At 42.0% G+C, this 19,653-nt stretch overlaps 1 protein-coding gene across 1 annotated transcript in view; it reads right to left on the bottom strand.

The window, feature by feature from the left end:
• large1 (LARGE xylosyl- and glucuronyltransferase 1) overlaps nucleotides 1-19,653 on the bottom strand; it is a gene marked incomplete at its 5' end in the record, with an annotated part of 131,241 nt that overhangs the window by 6,973 nt on the left and 104,615 nt on the right. The window contains 3 exons of the mRNA XM_083934899.1: nucleotides 4,778-4,941; nucleotides 10,528-10,683; nucleotides 13,820-13,945. Coding sequence (XP_083791025.1) covers nucleotides 4,778-4,941; nucleotides 10,528-10,683; nucleotides 13,820-13,945 — 446 coding nt within the window. The remainder of the gene's footprint in view (nucleotides 1-4,777; nucleotides 4,942-10,527; nucleotides 10,684-13,819; nucleotides 13,946-19,653) is intronic.

The following is a 19,653-nucleotide window of genomic DNA, read 5'->3' as shown; positions in this document are numbered from 1 at the left end:
CACTGTACGGATTTAATCACACAGAAAGCTTGCTTAGCCTCTGTTCTGATCAGAGAGTCATTGTATTAGGTCAACCAGCTTGGAGTCCTTTTTTCTTATTCAGGCAAGTTTAAGGCAATCCATGCAGCAATAGCAAATGCAGAGAATCCATCATGCACTGCATTAAGACCCCTGTGTCCCACCAAATGTACAGTACGGGGCAAAGCCATCACAGCTGTTTTGTCCCAGTATGGGTCAGTGCTGGCTAGCTTGCAAGAGATGGCTTGTGGTGCCTCAAATACTGCATACTACTAATGGCCTGCTAGGGCAGTTTAGGAAAGGCAAAACAGTTTTGGGTCTCACCCTTGCCTCACCAGTGATTCGTGAGCTTCAATGCCTGAACATCTCTTTTCAGAAGAGAACTGAGACCATTGCTGGCATGAGGGCTGCTGTCAAAGTTGTTAGGACCTAACTCAATGCCAAAAGAGATGAGGCAAGTTTCAGAACTCTGTTTGAACAGGCGACGGCTGTCGTTCAGTCTTTGAACCCATTACCATTCCACAGACCAGACCACTCCCAAAACGGTTCATTGAAGATGCTGAGGCATATCAGCCTAAAAGTGCCAGAGAGAAGTTTTAGGGCACATTCTCACAGTCCGTCCGTACCGTGCCCCATGCTTTAGGGTACTTGTCCCCCCCTCCCTCTCCCCCCGTGGGTCAGGCCCGTTTGTACTCGCACTACCTGGGCCTCACGCGAATGCTTCTTGCCTGCCTATACGTCATCATGCCGTAACACGTCATATGCATTGGTTGACGTCATCGCGATGCGTCACTTTGTTTACAAATCTTTCCATAGACCTCAGAGTTTTTGTGTGTCTTGTCCAACTGTTTTTCATCTGACCAAATCTGCAGTAAACACTCTTTCGCCGCCATCTTTTTAAATGTCCGCACATGGTCCGTCCTTCTTTTTTCTTTGTCCGAACAGGCGCACATAAAATGACGTCAGAGCCGCCGTAGGCCTCGTGCTTGTGCTCGTACACGTGCGCACACTCATGCTCGTACATGTGCAAACATGCTTTACAAAACGGTCCGTGGCCGGCAAGCATTCCGCAGCTAGGCGCGGTACGGTTGCACTCACACTGGTCAAACGAACTACACTTTACCCGTTAAACCTGTTAGGGCACGGTACGGAAGGACAGAGTGAGTGCGCCCTTAGTGTCCGCAGGCTCAAAAGGCTCCGGTCCACAATGACTCAAAACAGACTTAACCATGTTGTTGCTGTTAGCCATGTCTCTCAGTATAAACTTGACTTACTGGACAAGAAGTCAATGTGCAAGCAATTTGTGGCTGCCAATGACAGGAGAAAAAAACATTTTTGCTCTTTTGCTTAGGCCAGTGTTTTTCAACCTTTTGTTTGCCAAGGCACGTTTGACACTGAAGAAAATCACATGGCACGCAAATTATTGAATGAAGGACTGTACAGTGCTATATAACTTTTATTTGTGATAGAAAACAACATAGGAATTGATATTTATCAGTTCATTACACCCAATCTTATGGCTTTTTTGTTAACCTTTAACTTCACACAACAGTTTGTTAGTGGAAATGTGGGAGGATATCACACTCAAGAGTAAAAACAAGTTGGTTTATATGTTAAAATTCTTGATGCTGTTTTTGCCTTTCACCTTAACCTTCACATGTCTCTGTGTCTGTTCATTAAGACATAAGATACAAATAAAAAACTGGACGATTAGGCCTGCAATTAAAGAATTGATTTGATATTTAGTTCATTACTGCAATTCAAAATGTGTTCTTAGTAGAATAAAGTATGTTGGTGAATGTTTTGCAGTGTAGTTAATTTATGATATATTTCTGTTTAAACCATTAACATATCTGTCAGGTTTGTGATATGTGTCCCTCCCAATGTTAAACTCATTCCTACGCCCCTGCCCCAGGTACTTATACTCCTCTACAGTGTCCACAGGGACCCCCTGGATGGAGACAGGGGTCACAGCCGTTTTCACCCTCCTCAGATTCACTACAAGCTCCTTTGCTTTGGTCACGTTGAGCTGCAGATAATTCAGCTCACTCCAAATGACAAAGTTACCCACAACAGTCCTGTATTCCTTTTCATCCCCCTTTCCGATGCAGCCAAGTATTGGCTGAGTCATCACAAAACTTCTGTAGGTGGCTGGACTCAATAGTTGTCGGATGTGAAGAGGGTGAAGAGGAAGGGAGAGAGGAAAAGTCCCCTGTGGGGCCCCAGTGTTGCTGACCACCCTGTCAGACAAACAGCTTGTAGGCGTACATACTGTGGTCTGCCCATCAGGTAATCCACAATCCTGGACACGATGGGGGCCTCCACCTGCATCGCAGCCATCTTTTCACCCACTAGAGCCAGACGGATGGTGTTGAATGCACTGGAGAAGCCAAAAAACATGACTCTCACAGTGCTCGCAGGCTTGTCCAGATGACTGTAGACTCCAGCAGGTAGGTGATGCAGTCCTCAACTCCCAGGCGGGGCTGGTTAGCAAACTGTAGCGGATCAGTGAAGGGCCTGACCATAGGCCTTAGCTGCTCCAGGACAAGTCTCTCCATGATCATTATGATGTGTGTCTGTAGTCCTGAGGGCCACTGGGACGAGGCATCTATGGCACATGCACAGGGACCCTCTGGAGGTGCAGGCTCGTCAGCTGTCTTCTCAACAGGTCAGGCGTGAAGGACACTGTAGAGGTGTCCGTTGGTGGAGGGTTGAGGTCGTCAGGTTGTGGAGGACATGATGTTGAGCAGGGGGGTGGTGTGGAATAGGTAGGTGTGAAGTGGGGTGGTGAGGGGAAGCTAAGGGGTCCGTTAGGGCGCACTCACACTGTCCGTCCGTACCGTGCCCCGTGCTTTAGGGTACTCCCCCCCCTCCCCCCCCGCGCCCCAGGCCCATTTGTACTCACACTACCTGGGCCTCGCGTGAATGCTTCTTGCCTAACTATACGTCATCACGCCGTAACACATCACACGCATTGATTGACGTCATCGCTATGCGTCGCTTTATTTACAAATCTTTCCATAGTTTTTGTGTGTTTTGTCAAACTGTTTTTACCACACAACAGAGAGGAGACACGGCTTAAATCTTCTCCTCTCCATAAGCCCGTCCTGTCTCGACCCTCCTCTATTGCCCCGACGTTGCTTCCCACCTCTGCATCCCTGGTGTGTTTTTCTCCAGAGTTCGGGTGGAGTCTCAGCTGGTCTGGCCGCTATGCCAGCCAGCATTAGTGCGATCAGCTGTTCTCCGGAGTAAACAAAGAAAGCGTGTCCTGGTGGAAGCGCCATTGATAAAAACAGCATAAAAGGAAACCGAAAGTAACCTCATTGTAGAAGGAAGAACTTCACAGAAGTTAGGCTGAAGAAACAGAACGAACAAAAGAGGATAAAAGTTAAGAAAGTTTTTTAAAAAAGCGAACTCAAAGACCGAAGCAGTAACAGGCAGCATGCAACTTTCGTGCATGCGCACTGATACCACCTTCATCAATTGGTAAAACTGATTGGGTTTTTTTATGCTAGCATGAGTTAGCAGATACATATACTGTGTCAGTGAAGAGAATCCGCGCGCCCCTCTCATTGTACCCATCGTTTTCTTACTTAGTAGCAGTGTGTGTAGTGTGTTACTTTGTTAATATTGTTTACACTAATGAGAGCGCGTTAATGCATTGTATCGAAGGAAGAGAGTGTCTCTGCTCTCCTTTCACTGACATTTGTTATGCTACATATCCGAGTCACCTATAGACTGAGCTACTGCCACCCCCACCTTTGTTTTTTCCGCTCGCTTCTGTGTCTCTGTCGGCTCTCAAGGCAGTGAAACCCGGCAGGTCAACGTTAGCATCCGGTATGAGGTGATTTATCCATTTCGCGCGGACAGCTCGTCAATCTTGTTTGGCAGCGAGTTCACATTCCCCATGATTACGGAGGAAATCGATGGCTTGTGGTGCCTCCGATTCTCCGCTCGCTCGGAGACTTTCTCTCCAAATCTGGAGACTTCCCAAATCCTCCTCCATCCTAGAAAGAAATCTGTCGACAGTCTCTGGTGTTGGTGGAGACTTTTGTGGTGTTTTGGACTCTGCAATTAGTGTCCTCAACAAGCAGAGGGTATTGCTGTGAGCCCCTTCCCCGTCCCAAAGCACTCACAGGCACTTTCTCACTAGATTTAGAGACTTTTCACACCTTCTTAGCAACTTTATTTATAAAAAGAGACTATTAACCAGTTTGGTGACTTATTCAGATCATCAGGGAAAAGGGAGAAATACCGTATATGGTTGGCCTAATTTATTCCCATACATGTGGCTCAGAGTTCAGTTCAGTAAACAGTCTATGGGTCCGTCTATCTCCTCTCACGCAGCAGCACTGTTGTTGTTGTGTGACACCGCAGGGTTTAGAGGTCGGAGGTTGGGAGATGACGGCATCATTTAACAAAGTATGCAGCTTTGCCGTCCAGACGACAGCGCCACAGGGGGCTATCAAAAGATACCGCTTTCAGGCTCTGATAATGTCGGCTGCGCGTGGATGGATCAAAGCGATACTAAAGGTGTGCGGTTACAGGAAAACGCCCAAAGTCTGTTCTCACCTTGTAGAAGAATGTGTCTGCACATGGGTCTTCAGTGACCACTTCGGATCTGATCACTCAGCATGGGTCTTAAAAACAGGTCTGAAGCGGGGCTCAGAAAGTTACCCATTTGTGTGCTGTGGAGTATTAACAGATGTATACCTTTTTAGCAGCCTGAGCTTTGTTACTGTGGTTGTAGAAACCATACCTGTCCATAGAGAGCTGGGCAACCAGAGTGACGTCAGTGTTGTCAGAGCTGGGCTCATACTCGTAGTGGAGGAAGTAGAGGTGCGTTCGGTGGACAGTGAATCGCTCTCGACGAAACTCGTAGCAAGGATCATCTTCGTCCAGCTCTGAAAGAGTCTTCTGAAGCTGCAGGCAGAGAGGAGAAGGACACCAACAGTAAGACAAGAAGATGAAGCACTGTAGGTGATGCTGCATCAGTCTGTGGACCTTCTGCACCGCGATCAAAATAGGGCCAAAGAGACAGATGGTAAATCACTTCACATTAATCAAACTGTGCCAAGGTAAATGGAGTGTGTTTAGAAATGGACTGTATTTACAATGCTTTCTACCAAAAGCACTTTCCCTGTCATTCACTCACTCAAAAACTCAGACAGACAGACAGACATTTGAACATCTACAATTCCATGACAACTGGACAGACTTTTATTAAATATCATGCTTTATATCAAAAGCTCCAGAAGAGCTACTAAAAGGACCTTAGTCAACACTGTTACTATTTTGTATTGATAAATTATAAGTCTGCAATGTAAATGCTGTCAAATAAATGTCATGAATTAAAAACTGCCTTCATAAATGTAGTGGAGTAGAAGTTTAAAGTAGCATAAAATGGAAATATTCACATAAAGTGTACAGAAGTACAGCACCTGAGTAAAAGTACTTAGTTACTTTCCACCACTGGTTCAAAGGGACGGGCTTACATTGTCTTTTTCCTCAGTGTGTGTATGCATGGTCTAAAAAAGGTTCTACATTTGTTTGCGGAGTAGGAACAAATTCAGGTCAGGAAATATTGATGACAAAATAGTTTGTTTGCTGACAATGTGCCATTACATGGCTCTGGTCAAGGCTTGGTTAGGTTTGGGCATAAAAACTAAATAGTTAGTAGGGGTGGGAATCTTTGGGTGCCTCATGATTCGATTCAGAATCAATTTTCGGTTCAAAACGTTTCTCAATTCAAAATTTTAGAATTACCGTAATTTCCGGACTATAAGCCGCTACTTTTTTCCCACGTTCTGGTCCCTGAGGCTTATACAACGGTGCGGCTTTTCTACGGCTTACGGTAACCAGGGGCGCGCACTACCGAGGATGCGCGAGACCGAGGCAGACATCTGGCGCCAGGTAACGAGAGCAAAACAGAGAGTAGGAGAGCTTCAGCGACAGACAGCGAAGGAAGTGTTCATGCAAACACCCTCAACATGGAAAACAAACGGAGAAGTGCATATGATGCTGCTTTTAAGTTAAAGGCAATCGATCTGGCTGTCAAACAAGGAAATAGAGCTGCTGCACGTACCCTTGACATCAATGAATGGCTGGTTATTTTGATAACGTAAACGGCCGCGGGACTGCACTTTTACTGCCGTGTTACAGGCGAGCACTTTGTATTACTTTGCACCGTTGTATTATTTGTACTCTGCACGAATGCTGTTCGCCATGTCAAAGATGTGAAAGTTTGATTGAATGATTGAAAGATTTATTGTTAATAAATGGGACGCTTTGCGCTCCCAAACAGTCATCTCTGTCCCGACAATCCCCTCCGTGGTAGCAGGAACCCCTATATACTACGGTAATTACACATCAAAACGCCTGCGGTTTTTAGTCCGGTGCGGCTTTTATATGGAGCAATCTGTATTTTCCCCTAAATTTAGCTGGTGAGGCTTATAGTCAGGTGCGCTTTAAAGTCCGGAAATTACGGTAGTACATGCTTCAGGATCTACTGCAGTCCTAATCATGACATGGAAATATTAGGTCCTATTTTTTCTTTAGAGGTATCAACTGATTACTATAATGTAAACACACTAAGGAAAATCTATGACCAAATGTAATTTATTCATGCTTAACTTGCACATTTTTTTTTAGTATTTCTCAATTCTCAGTGACTTCAAAAATAACAGTGCTATTAACATAGATAAATATACATTTATACATGTAGGCTGTAGCTGCCTTATTTCTCAGAATCCTGGCCATTTCGAAGACAAAATTGTACAAAATGAATACTGCAAAACTGTTTTTTGTTTGTAGTTTTTCATACTGTATAACATTTTTGAATATTTTGAAAAAATACTAATTATCCTGAAATTCCACATTGAAAAGTTTGTTGAATATTATGCTATTAATCTTATTTCCATATGTATTTGATATTTGGGTAGTATTGAAGTGTAATTAGAAGTTGTTCTCGTGTAAAGTGAATGCTTCATCTCTCTGCAGGTCAGAGTTTTATACTGCAGACTGAGACAGAATGACAGTAAAGTATTTACCTTCATGTCAGAGTTTTATGCTGCAGAGTGAGACGGATGATAGTAAAGTGTTTACCTCCATGTCAGAGTTTTATACTGCAGAGTGAGACAGAATGACAGTAAAGTGTTTACCTTCATGTCAGAGTTTTATACTGCAGAGTGAGACAGAATGACAGTAAAGTGTTTACCTTCATGTCAGAGTTTTTGGAGGTTGTCAAATCCAAAGTGCGCCCAAACCCTTGTCTTCAATGACGTGCAGCCTGGCAGTGACTGACTAACCAGCAGCTAGTTGCAATGGTGTTATACCGAAGCCGCGAAGTGTGCACCGTGAGTTGGGACAAGAGTTTGTAGAAATCAATTTTTGGAAGTTATGAATCGATTATAAATCTTGGAAGATATGAATTGCGATTTTTACATGAATCATTTTTTTTGCCCACCCCAGTGTTTGGGGAACTTTTGTTGTCATGGGTAAAAAAATGAGTAGGTAACAGCAAACCTACTTCAGCTTCTGCTCCAGACACTAGAATCCTGACTCATTTTGCCACTGGAGGTCTTGTAAGTGAAACATTAGTCTGGCTCACCAGATGTACAGGGCTGGTATGAAGGCCCACATCTGTCAGGCCCCTTCCGTTATCTCCACTATCTATTTTGGGCACCGTTGTCTTAGCGCCACCCATGGCGATTGGTTTAAAACATACAAAGAAGTCAGAGTATTTTTTTATCATTCAACCTGTATCTTACAAGGCATCTGACTAAATGATTCAGAAACAGGCCTCTTATCCTACAAAAGTCCATTCAACACCAGCCTGTTACAACTGAATGCAAATAAAAACACTTTTCCTATGAATTTTCTGGATTAGCTCTTGTCAAGTTTTGTTTGTCACACAAACATTGACACAGGATTTGCTGAGTACAAACATGGAACCTTCTGCACAGCATATGCACCGTATGACGGATGTCAGCGTTCTGTCCTCAGGGTTGTGCAAATTATTGAAGAATTCAGGTGAAAATGAGCTGAGCACTGGAATCACTGAAGCCCCACAAAGCACAATCACTCTGCTGTGGGGCAGAGAGCTGTCTGAGCCTACCTGGTGTGTGGCATCGCAGTGCTTTCAATAGTGTTATTAGAAGGGCTGCAGTGAGTGACTGGGCTGCAGTGGAACTGTTGGAGCCAATCCCTCAGTGACTTTATTAGTCTAATCATCACTTTAATAGGATTTAAATTGCTGCTCAGACTCTGAAAGATTGAGTGAGCAACTATGTGAGTCAGTTAAGAACACATTAGAATTGAGTGTTGGCAAAAAAGAAACCATGATGCATACCATGATGGGAAATTATAATGATTAACTGACCACAGAGCTGACTCTAAAGTCATTCTATAGACCCACAGTGACCTTCAGCCGGTTAACAGCTGAGGGTGTGTCAACCATCAACTGCCTGAATGTTGAAACAGGGTTTTTTATATAGAAAATGGGTCACGCATGCGTCCAGACAAAGTATTCAATTTGGCATCCTGTCTGTGTGAAACTGAGGCGTAATATTACTCCTTTCCCAAAAGACATCTTTCTGGGATAGGCGTAAACATGTAACGTGACATGAAGCACAAAGTTGGTCGTACAGTGATATATGACATGTGCGTCTGAAAAAAATCTCCCCGTGATCTGATAATTCACAACTTTCTCTGCTGTGATGGTCAGCATCTCACGGATTACACAGGCTTTCCAGTTGCTCATCACGACAGTATGGGTGGGGTATATGGCAAAAATATAAAAACATAGCCCTAAAAGAAAAAATATATAATAGAGCATGTAGGCCAAAGAACCGTTCTGAAATGTTTTTAATCAGTGTGCCAAGTACAATGGACATTTAACAGAAAACTACAAAAGCTGCCTGTTGCCTCTACTGGCTGTGTTGTGGCTGGACTCCTCACGTTTAATTTTCAGCAGACTGTTTAGGACGCCGTCTCTTTAAAGCGTAATTTTGGCGTAAAATCATCCGAAGGTCTTTTTCGGCCAATTTGGTCATCAAATAAGCCATTGAGACAATTTTTTGTGTATGAACAATTAACGGAGATTTCCCTGAAGAATGCCATAGGTAAATCTTTCAAAACACTCTTTTAATAAACTCTGGGTTCAATAACTACATTGTTGATGCTTTGTTTCATGGTGGTTTGGTGTTATTTTAAGCAGGATTAGTGGTTAAAAAAATACCCTTTAATGCATTCACCGTGCTGCCCCGAGCTAATTATTGTTATTGTATTGGATCTGTATTATTATTATCACAGTATCAGATAATCTGGGCCAAATATCAGCACTGATCAAAGTAACGGACCAGATTTGTCAGGAGGGGTGATGATCATGAGTAGATGGTTGTCCTGACACCAGCAGGTCAGGTCCTACTTCTTTCAGGTAGACCTTTTCATAAAATGTGATCAGGCCCACCCCAGTTGTGTTGTCAGCAAACTTGATGATGGTGGTGGAGTCAAAAGTGGAGAGAGTACAGCACTGTATTTTGTATTTACCCCAGTCTGTTAGGTTAGACCCGGGCTTAGCCCAACTGGCATCACTTTGTTTTGAAAAGTGGTGGGGACACTTTTATAAAAAATATAAAAAAACTTGGTGACTGGGGCGGCCAGTGGCTGAGTGGTTAGAGCAGTCGCCCCATGTAAAGAGGCTGAAGGTCCATTAGATTAGATGGTATGAGTAGTCAGAAGACTAGAAATGTGCTATAGAAGTACAAATCCATTTACCATTTAACAAGTGGTGCAAGATACCAGTGAAGGCATGGAATGGATTTCTTTTCCTATGGACGTTCCCTAAATGAACAAGTGGAATGGATACAGTGATGTTGCACTGACGGAGTTCTCTGTATCACCTGGGAATTAAACTTTAAAGTGATTGAAAAACAACCAGAACTACGATCTTTAGGCCAATAATGGAAGATAATATCAATTATTATTATTTCAAGTCATATTCTTGCTTCAGTGCCTGTCAGCTCTAGCCTCGTGAGACCATCCTGATCTCTGAGCTCCATTGTATTTTACTCGCAGATCAGTCTGGTAATGTGCGGCGGAGAAAATTTGGAATTAACTAACCAATCAGCGTTGGTTATGAGGCGAATTTAAGTGTGACGAAATGCACGCAAATCCGACCTGATCTAGAAACATTTTCAGACAGCGGTAGCCCTAATTCTGTTAGCCGCTCGCTAATGCTTTTTTCTCTTGGATCCTTCTGTTGGAATATGGACCGGGCACCTGAAACACAAACTGAAAATATCCTGTTGTTTACTCTCTTTGCCTCGACGCTGTAAGTAGATCATATGCTTGGTCGATCTGATTGGTTGATTTGGCCTGCATGTTGGCGATAGACAGATGGTTTAGGAATCAATCCATCTGGCAGCCATGCTAGCTACAGTCGACTTAACACTAGTTTACCACCCCACTTTGTATCTTAAGCACTAAATTCATACCACAACCACCTACGTTTTCACTGTTGTGGTCAGCCTCGCTGGGACAGCCAAACAGCTCTCTCCGCAGCAGGTTGCCATCATACTCCAGAAAGGTGAGATAGAGATTCCGAAAAAACTCAACATGCTTGTTCTTCACTCGTAGCTTCTTGGGAGAGTTCCAGTGGATCACCTTGACAGAAGAACCAAGAGAGGAGAGCAGTGAAAAGGGTTATCAGGGTACTATTATTATTGTCATGCTCAGATCATTATATTACAATGCACAGACCAGTTCAATTTTACCAAATCATAAACACATCATACTCTGCCAGTATTTCCATCTCAGCCTCCACTTAAAAACATCTCCCAATGTAATTTATACTGTTATTTATAATTTATACTGGCAATGCTTTCACCTCAACTGCCACTTAAACGTCTTTCAGTTACTGTAGTGACAGCGCTTAGTTTATAGTTTATTTTATTTATAGAGCACCTTTAAACAAAAGAGGCTGACCAAAGCGCTGTACAGTGGTAAAATAACAATAAGATATACTGGAAAAAACAATACATAGTAAAAACATAATTGTCAAAGCATAGATCAAGTAAATAAAAACCAACAGGAGGGCAAAACTCAAGTGGACTCAAATGCTAAATAAAGGGAAGTTTTGAGTTTTTAATGAGCAGTTGTAGTAAAATCCGTCCTATCTTGTGTTTATATCAAGACATCGGACATCAAGACCTTTTCACTTAAATGAACTTCTATGCACCCGGAGCATGCTAGCACCCTGTCAGCTCGTTGCTGCTATCAGAAACACAGATGTTGAGTCATGTTTATGTCTGTCTGTCTTTGTAGCTGTCCATCTGTCCTCCCCACCCCCAATCGGTGCAGACGGAGCTGGGTCTGTTCGTTCTTGCTTGTTAAAGGGAAGGTTTTCAACGCCACTATATGCACAAGTTTGCTGGATTAATAATGTATATAATAACTATAATAATTATTACTACTCTCATTAAAATAGTGTGACTTGTTGCTGTTCATGGGGGAATTGTTGGGTCTATGTAAATCATAAATAAGTCAGAAGTCAATGTTTCTGTGACAATCATGATGTTTCAGATAATGATCTTCTTTCGAGCAGTGATCTGCAGATGTCATTTCGTACACCAGAGACTGTACATTGGCGAGGAGAATGCTGGTTAGTGATAGTCGATGAGGAGTTAGCTTAAGGCTAGCTCTTAGCCCTCCCCTCTTCCACATCTTTGTTTACAGTCTCAACCCGGCCTGTAACGTATGGAGGTAGAATTGTCTCAAAAAGACCAATACATATGGAAATTATTTGTATAAATATGCCTACATTTATAAATAAACAAATACAAATGTACAAATATAAAAACGTGACATACAAATAAGTAAACTCATTTGTATAAATAAACGTGTTTTGTCTCAAAAATATTAATACATATCTAAATTATATATATTAGTATGCATACATTTATAAATAATCAAAATAAGAAATATACAATTATAAAGCGTGACATACAAATAAATAAACTAATTTGTAAAAATTAACGTGTATTTGTAAAAATATTTTTGAGATTTAGAAATAACTGTGCTTGACTTTGCCTTTGGATTCTGCATTTGTGGATCGCTTTTTTGCTTTTCTCTCGATGATATAATTTTGAGACATTCCTACTGTAGATCAGATTCACAAATAAATGCTGCTGGATTTGAATGTGAAGGGAACGCACCCTCCCTGTTCAACCAGCAGGGGGCGGTGCTGGGAAGCTCGCTCGGTGCATTTCCTGGTTATCTGTGGTGAGCTCTTAACAGTTAACAGTCAGTTGTATCCATGGAGACGTGTGGAGTGCTCTCACGTGACCAGCTGACGGAGTTGCTGTTATGGACTTCTCACATAACAGTGAAGCAAAATTCATGACTGACAGTGAGAAGTAACTGTCATTTCGCTGTCAGTCCACACGAAGGAATCTGCCCGGCCCCTGGTTCGCCATTGTTTTGATATCTTTAACACACCAATGGTGTGGACGGGAATTGTTTTTTAACCAGGGGCCATAAAAGTTCGGTTTCAAAAATACCCGTGTTCCTGTGGACCAGGCCACAGACTACTGTTGATGCCTTCATACAGAGAGTTTATTCTAGTTTCTCGCCAGTCTGACATCAAGAATACTCAGACTTTCTAAAAATGTCATCTGCTCCAGGCACTGCATGCCGGGCACGCCCACATAGTACAGCTCAAAAAGAGCACTAGTAGAACCGGCTGCTGTTTACTACGTGTAGCTACATGGTAACGGCAGACAAAGCTGTAATATTTGTTGCTGTGCAGTAGGTCAGAGACCGGAATGGAGCAGCGAAGCAGGGCTGCTGACCAATCAGAGCAGACTGGGCTTTTCAGGAGGGGTACTTAAAGAGACAGGCGCTGAGTGTCTCAGACAGAAAGGGGTGGCAGCCATGAACAGTAGGAGAAAAATAAAGTGTTTTTTGAACATTAAAGCATGTAAACAGATTCAAGTAGAAACAATAAATACATATAATAATACTATGATAAATGAGGATAAATGAGTATAATAGGTCCCATTTAAAGGGTTAAATTGACCATTTATGAAGTGTTTCAGAGGAGTTCAAAATTATTATTTAAATATCAACATATTTATTGAATACAGTGATATAGCCTAAAAATATCATGATATTGTTTATGGGTCATATCACTCAGGCCTAATTTAAATGAATTCATCTGCAACATAAATTTATTAAATGATTTGCCTGTTGGTTTGCGCTCACTGTGTTGTGTCTGCTCGGGCTGTTTAACAACATCGAGTATCATCCATCAGTAACCACTTGGAGCAATGATATTAAATGAGCTATGACACAGATGAAGTCATTAAAAAACACCTCCAGGCATTATTGAACATCATTGGTGTTAATAAGGCAAACATAAATGTGTGCAGATGTCTGCCTGCCAGGTAGCCCAATCACTGCTACTATAGGTACACTTCCCCTTTGGAAAAACTGCTGAAATGGAAAGAATGTTATCTGATGACTGGGCATTAAGCCTAATCAAGAATATCTTTTAAGTTCTACATTCTGTATGCCCATGCTTAAGTTGGTACGTATATGTGCTGTATCATGGAGCGCTCTGCACGTCTCCTGAATCCTAGAAAGACATCAAACCTTTTCAATGTAACAAAATCCGTAATGCTTTTACTCTGCCTAGAGAAGAACTAAATGTTTGGGGTTGGCTTGAGACTTTTGAATACGGTAGGTCATGTCTTGTATGTCTGAAGTGACTGTGAACATGTTAGGGACAGCAGGGACTCACCTTGAGGTCTGACACGTCTTTGTAGCACTTCTCAGAGCGGGTGTGGTCAGACAGCTGGACATTCCAGAAGCAGGGCAGCTGGTGAACCAGGAATGGGTTCTGTTTGATCACAGCGTTGAAGATGTCCTGCAGAGAGAGAGAGAGAGAGAGAGAGAGAGAGAGACACACACACACACACACACACACACACACACACACACACACACACACACACACACACACACACACACACACACACACACACACACACACACACACACACACACACACACACACACACACACACACACACACACACACACACACACACACACGCATGTTTCATCACAGACAAGCCGCTACCTCATTTTAATCAGTTTGTTATTTGATGATCACACAACATTTGTGAAATATTATCCTACTTATTGCATAGATTTTAAACTAAAGACCAATTTAACAAGCACAGTATAACACAGTATTTCAAAAGAGCATGCTTAAAGGTTGAATCTGGAAAATTAGCAGAACACCGTCATCTAGTGTCTCAAGATAGTAGTAGACAAGAGTCTGTTTGAGCCTGTTTGAACCCATCCCCTCCAGCAAATCGCACCATAAAAAAGTATTGCAGAGGAGTTTGACTGACAGTTAGCATTAGCCGTTAGTGTTAGCCGTTCCAGCTAAGCAAAGATGAAAGTGATCTTGGAGAAGCGTAGCCATTTGGGAGTGCGTTTTAATAGCGTTTCTCTTCTTTCTCAGTCCATGGAGTGAATGCTTGGCCTATATTGACTCTGGTTTTTGCCTGTCTCCGCTCACTCAGCTGCTGGGACAAATAACACCCCCTTCACTGAGGCTCTAAAGCAGCTGCAGGATTGGAAAACTCCATTTCACCCAGCGCCAGCCTACAGTAGCTACACCCAATTGGCTGCTACCATGGAAACAGAAGGGGACAGAAAGACATTGTCAAACCCGTCAAAAAATTAAAAATATTAATTCAGACTAAATATATTTTTTTATGGAAAAGCAATACTTTCATTCTGTAGCCCTCAAAACTCCCCATGGGTGTATTTTTTTTTTTAAATATAGCTTTTAATAAAGATTCTACATATTCAACCTTAATATTTCATTCTATATTATCATTTTTAAACGGAATTGTACTCTGATCAGCAAATGATGACAACATATGAATACCACAATCACAGGGTGAAATATTTTTGCAGACTGCAGAATATGGTAATACATATTCCTTAGTCATTTAGCATGGCAGATTATTGCATGTAGAGAAGGAGCCTGAAATGTCCAAACTGACAGGAAACATGCAAAACACCTGGGACACAGTGGAGATTCGGATACATCCCCATTCCTTAATTGCATCCACGTTTCCCTTACTTTCATCTTCATCTTGCTTGATGATTTGGAAGTTGTATTTACCCAAATAAGCACTGTCCGAAATAATAATAAGGGCACACAGTATCCACTGTTTTACTTTTTTCAGTATGTTTAAATAATTATCTAAAAATAAAAAATAAAACACACATTGTGTATATGCACTGCATTCAGATCGGTCAAATCACAGCGTGTTAATGACTTCACTGCTCAGACAGGAGGCAGCTGCAGTTATTTTAATAGTTATTTGTATCTGCCTTTACTGATTAATTTATTTATTCCTTTTGTAAATTCATTATTTAATAATCTGGGTTGTGATTCAAATGTGTAATGATATATTTAACAAGCATAGCCATAACAGCCCACTGAAGTGGCAACATGCAGTCTCCTCACAATATGATTTTCTCAGACCTTATGCCTATGGACACTCTTTGACCCAAATTGGCGCCTATGCACAGTAATAATGTTTTCCAGACATTTGTAGTTAACAAGAAGGTAAAACCTTTTGTTTATGCTAAATTTTGCTGAATTTTCAATTCCCTTTATATCATGCACCAAGCACTTCACTCAGCACGGCTTTCTTGCCCTCAAAACAGCCTAATTAAGCTCATACGTACGAGATAAACTTAGGTCTTGGCTAACAATTCCCAAAAAAACCTTCACCATGCAATCAAAATCAGATGAAAACCAGATCAAACCGATTGAAGAAGAGCTTCTTCCCAATGGCAGTAACTTGATAACTTAATAATCACTAACAAAATCACTATGTCAATACCTAGTCAGTTGAAAGATTTAGGAGTTCTTACCATGAAGAGGTTGGCAAATTCCTCTTTGTGTAATATTAAATAAAATGACATACCGTCAAAACAAACATTTATAAACAAATGAATAAATGCAAACAAAACACACAATAAATATAACTAAGCTAAAAACATTGCAAGTATGAGTGTGGGGGTCTGCACCCTTTTGTAAAGCCCAAGGTGTGAAACTTTGATCAGACAAAGAGCAGTTATGTGTGGGTGTAAACTGTTTGGATAAAGTTACGGTTAAAAGAGTGTTAGTAAGCGTGCAAAAAACTTGTCTGTGTGAAGCATTGCTAACATAAACGTCCTTAACTTAACCTGATCACCACGATCAAAACCACAATCATCATTAAAACATCACTCATGTTTAACGTGTGTATTATCAAATGAAAATAAAGCATTTGACAAAAACATTCACAACGTTCCTGTAACAATCTGATGAATCAGTCCCCAGAGCAGACGGCCGTGCTACAGTAACTGATGGTGGTCCAGTGGTTAAAGCAGAATGCGTGTACAGAGGCTAAAACAGTACAGGTTTGATTCAGACCTGCGGCTCTGTGCTGCGTCTTATATTCCCTCTACTTGAAATATTCAACCGTGAAGAATTTACGAGTTCCAGGTTGACCTGAAACACAACATGAGCCAGTGTCATTGAGTCAGTGTGATTGCTCTAAGACTGCAAGGGAAGCTTGGCTTCCTCTATGTCACCAAAAAAAAAAAAAAAAAAAAAGTGGTGAAATATGTACTGCTGTGTGTACATTTCATTGACTAAATACGTTCTAGAAAGCCTCCACCTTTTGTTGAGATTCAGCTACTTATCACAGGTAACCGGAGCAACTTCCTTCTCATTCATCCCCACAGCGCTTTACACAGTCGGACGCTCAGCTTCTACTGACTTCAATGGGGAAGTGTAGAGCAGGTTGTTCCACTGCAGCCAAACAAGACGCTCATTGGATAAATGCTGGGCTTTGTCCCGCCCATCGGACGCTCAGAGTCTCTGGGGGTCTATGGGGCAGTGGGCTGGCCCGGAGGCTCAGCTTCTGCATGATGATTGGATGAGCTGTCTGAGGCAGAATCCTTTTTTTGATTGACAGCTAAATGAGCGAATCAGCGATCTTGAAGAATAAACATCCAGCGGAGCATTTTCCAAGTTTTTCATTCCGTTGTTCTGAACTGATCCGGAGACTTTGCCGATCCCCAGCCACTTTGTCTTTGTTAAAAACGACTAGCGTTGTGTTTGGCGAATCTGTTCCGTCACTCTGCGGTTTCTTTCCGGTTTTCTTTCCCCAACCATCACTCACACTCACAGGTGGTCACACTTTACAGTAGCCTGGCGCAGCAGCTCCAACTGGGCCAAGGACATTAAAGCAGCCTAGCTCTGCTGGCCATTGAGAGGACACTGGTCAAGTCCCTGGAAAAGATGCCTAGTTGATACAAGGTCACAGATAATTTTTTTGAAAAGGAACCAAGGGTAGAATTTCCATATATATAAACAAACACATTCATGATGTAGGCCGGAAAAATGAGCTTCCCCTCCTTGAAAGACCAGCAGCTGCCACTGCATTGAGTCTTGCTGCTGTATTAAACGCTAATTCACTGTATACTTCAGTAAGCGGGTGAGTGCCGTGCTCCGGTTGTCTGCTCCGTTCACCTGCAGACACACAGACCCAAAGGGCCACTGTGGCTGCAGGTTTTCATTCCAACCAAGCAAGAACACACCTGATCCAACAAATCCAACTGTGTGAAGGCAATTCAGTTGGTTGAATAAGTCTAGTCAGGTGTGTTCTTGCTTGGTTGGAATGAAAACTTGCAGCCACAGCGGCCCTTTACTGGATCAGTTTGAGACACCTGCGTGCTAACTACTGTAGCTTGTTTAACAAAGTGCAACTGAACGCTGTATTTCCAGATGACAAAGACACACAACACCCAAAAACAAGTCACGGCTATTTTAACGTCCACAGTGCCGTGAATACACATACAACTATGTTTACACATATCCTGACTGACAGGTGGCAGCGCAGCCCCGCCCTAAAGCATCCGCTGCTTTATGATCTATTTTACTCTAAATGGGATCATAAGTTACTAAATGAACAGCATTCTGTATTGAAGAAGACTTGAAACTAGAGATTGAGACCATAAACTATATAAATGAAGGTTTAGGTGCACACTCAGACCTGGAAGCATGTCTGTCCCCCTTAATAAGGAATTTACACAGAACACACACAGGTCAAATGAAAGGGGAACCATCTGTAACATAGTTACAGTCCTCTGCTTAGCCGTTTATATAGAGTCTCATAACATGTCCTCAATGCACAGTTGCAGTTTAGTTCCCAATACATCGAATGGAGGGAAGAAAAAAGCCAAAAAGTGCTTAAAACTGAAACACAATACACTCTCTATATTTATTATTGTAAGGTTAAAGGTCTAAGAACGAACCAGTAAAGGTAACATTTGAATGATGAAAGTTATTTATTGTTGATTTTTAACTAGATGGTGAATAAGAGCTAAGTTTATTATTTACCTGTCTACTTGGTATTAAAGTGCAGTGATGGTGTGATGTAGTATCAGATCAGGTCTCTTCGGAGATCCCTACCTAACTCCTCAGAGCAGGAACCAGACCACTGGGACAGCCTTAATTATGGCAGAGCAAAACCATTCCAGGGTCAAATGAGGAACGACCTAGCCTTGATCCTGCCAGGATGCATTGTCTGATTCAATGGTTTGGACTGGAACAACTTGAGACATCGCCCTCTTGATAAAAGCTGATAATGCTCTCCTCTGTCTCATTGGTGTGTCTTCATGCTTTAATTCTAAATGAATGTGAAATCATACTCGTAAAGCTCAATAAATTGCTTTAAGGAAATGTACTTCAGTCACTTCTGGGAGACTTTTTTGACTTTGGGATCTTTGTGGGTCACAAGATAAAAGTCTCAGTGACAGATTTCAGCTTCCTAATGGTATACATCAACCTCTAAAGACACATAAGGACTGCTGCGATAACAAGGGCTGGCAGTCCATTGGAGGAGCTCATGCAGCAGAAGGCAGATAGAATGCTCAAACGATTTCCAGAGCCCTGCTCATTTTCCAAACTGCATACCTTGTGGGACTTTACTTAATGAAGGTTTAATTAAAATCTCATAAATGCACCTCTCATCTAGATGAGCCCTAAAGAGCTCTGAGATAATGGAGAGACCCTTTGCCAAGGTCTCAGTGTCTGCCCTTACCATGTTAGATCCTGAACACTGAAGGGTTTACGATAACCCCTAATCATGACCTTCAGGATGCATGTACACTCAAGTGGGATGGAAAAATGTATACTTGAAACCAAACCTTTGTACAACATTGACCTGTAAATGGAGTGTTCCGTTGCACTTGCATATGAATATAGAGAACAACGATGTATGTACGGTAATGAAGTGTTTGTTTGTTTTTAGCTATTTAGCTGCAGCAGGTGCCTTACAAAAGACCAAAAGAACACAACAACCCAAACATCCACGAGCAGCACACCTACTGTAGTATTTTAGGTCACCTATATTGTGTTAAACATCGTTTATACGGCCATTATGGTCCTGTAGTCTGATCTACACAATATGAACAGCAAAAAGAACAAGCTGTAGGCCTGCATAGAAAGTGACCAATGGGAGCCATCCGTCCCAGAAGGCTTTAATCATA

Source organism: Echiichthys vipera, assembly GCF_963691815.1.
Source record: "Echiichthys vipera genome assembly, chromosome: 20".
Classification (NCBI taxonomy): domain Eukaryota; kingdom Metazoa; phylum Chordata; class Actinopteri; order Perciformes; family Trachinidae; genus Echiichthys; species Echiichthys vipera.
Note: the sequence above shows the minus strand (reverse complement) of the source record. Positions and strands in the feature narration are given on the sequence as shown.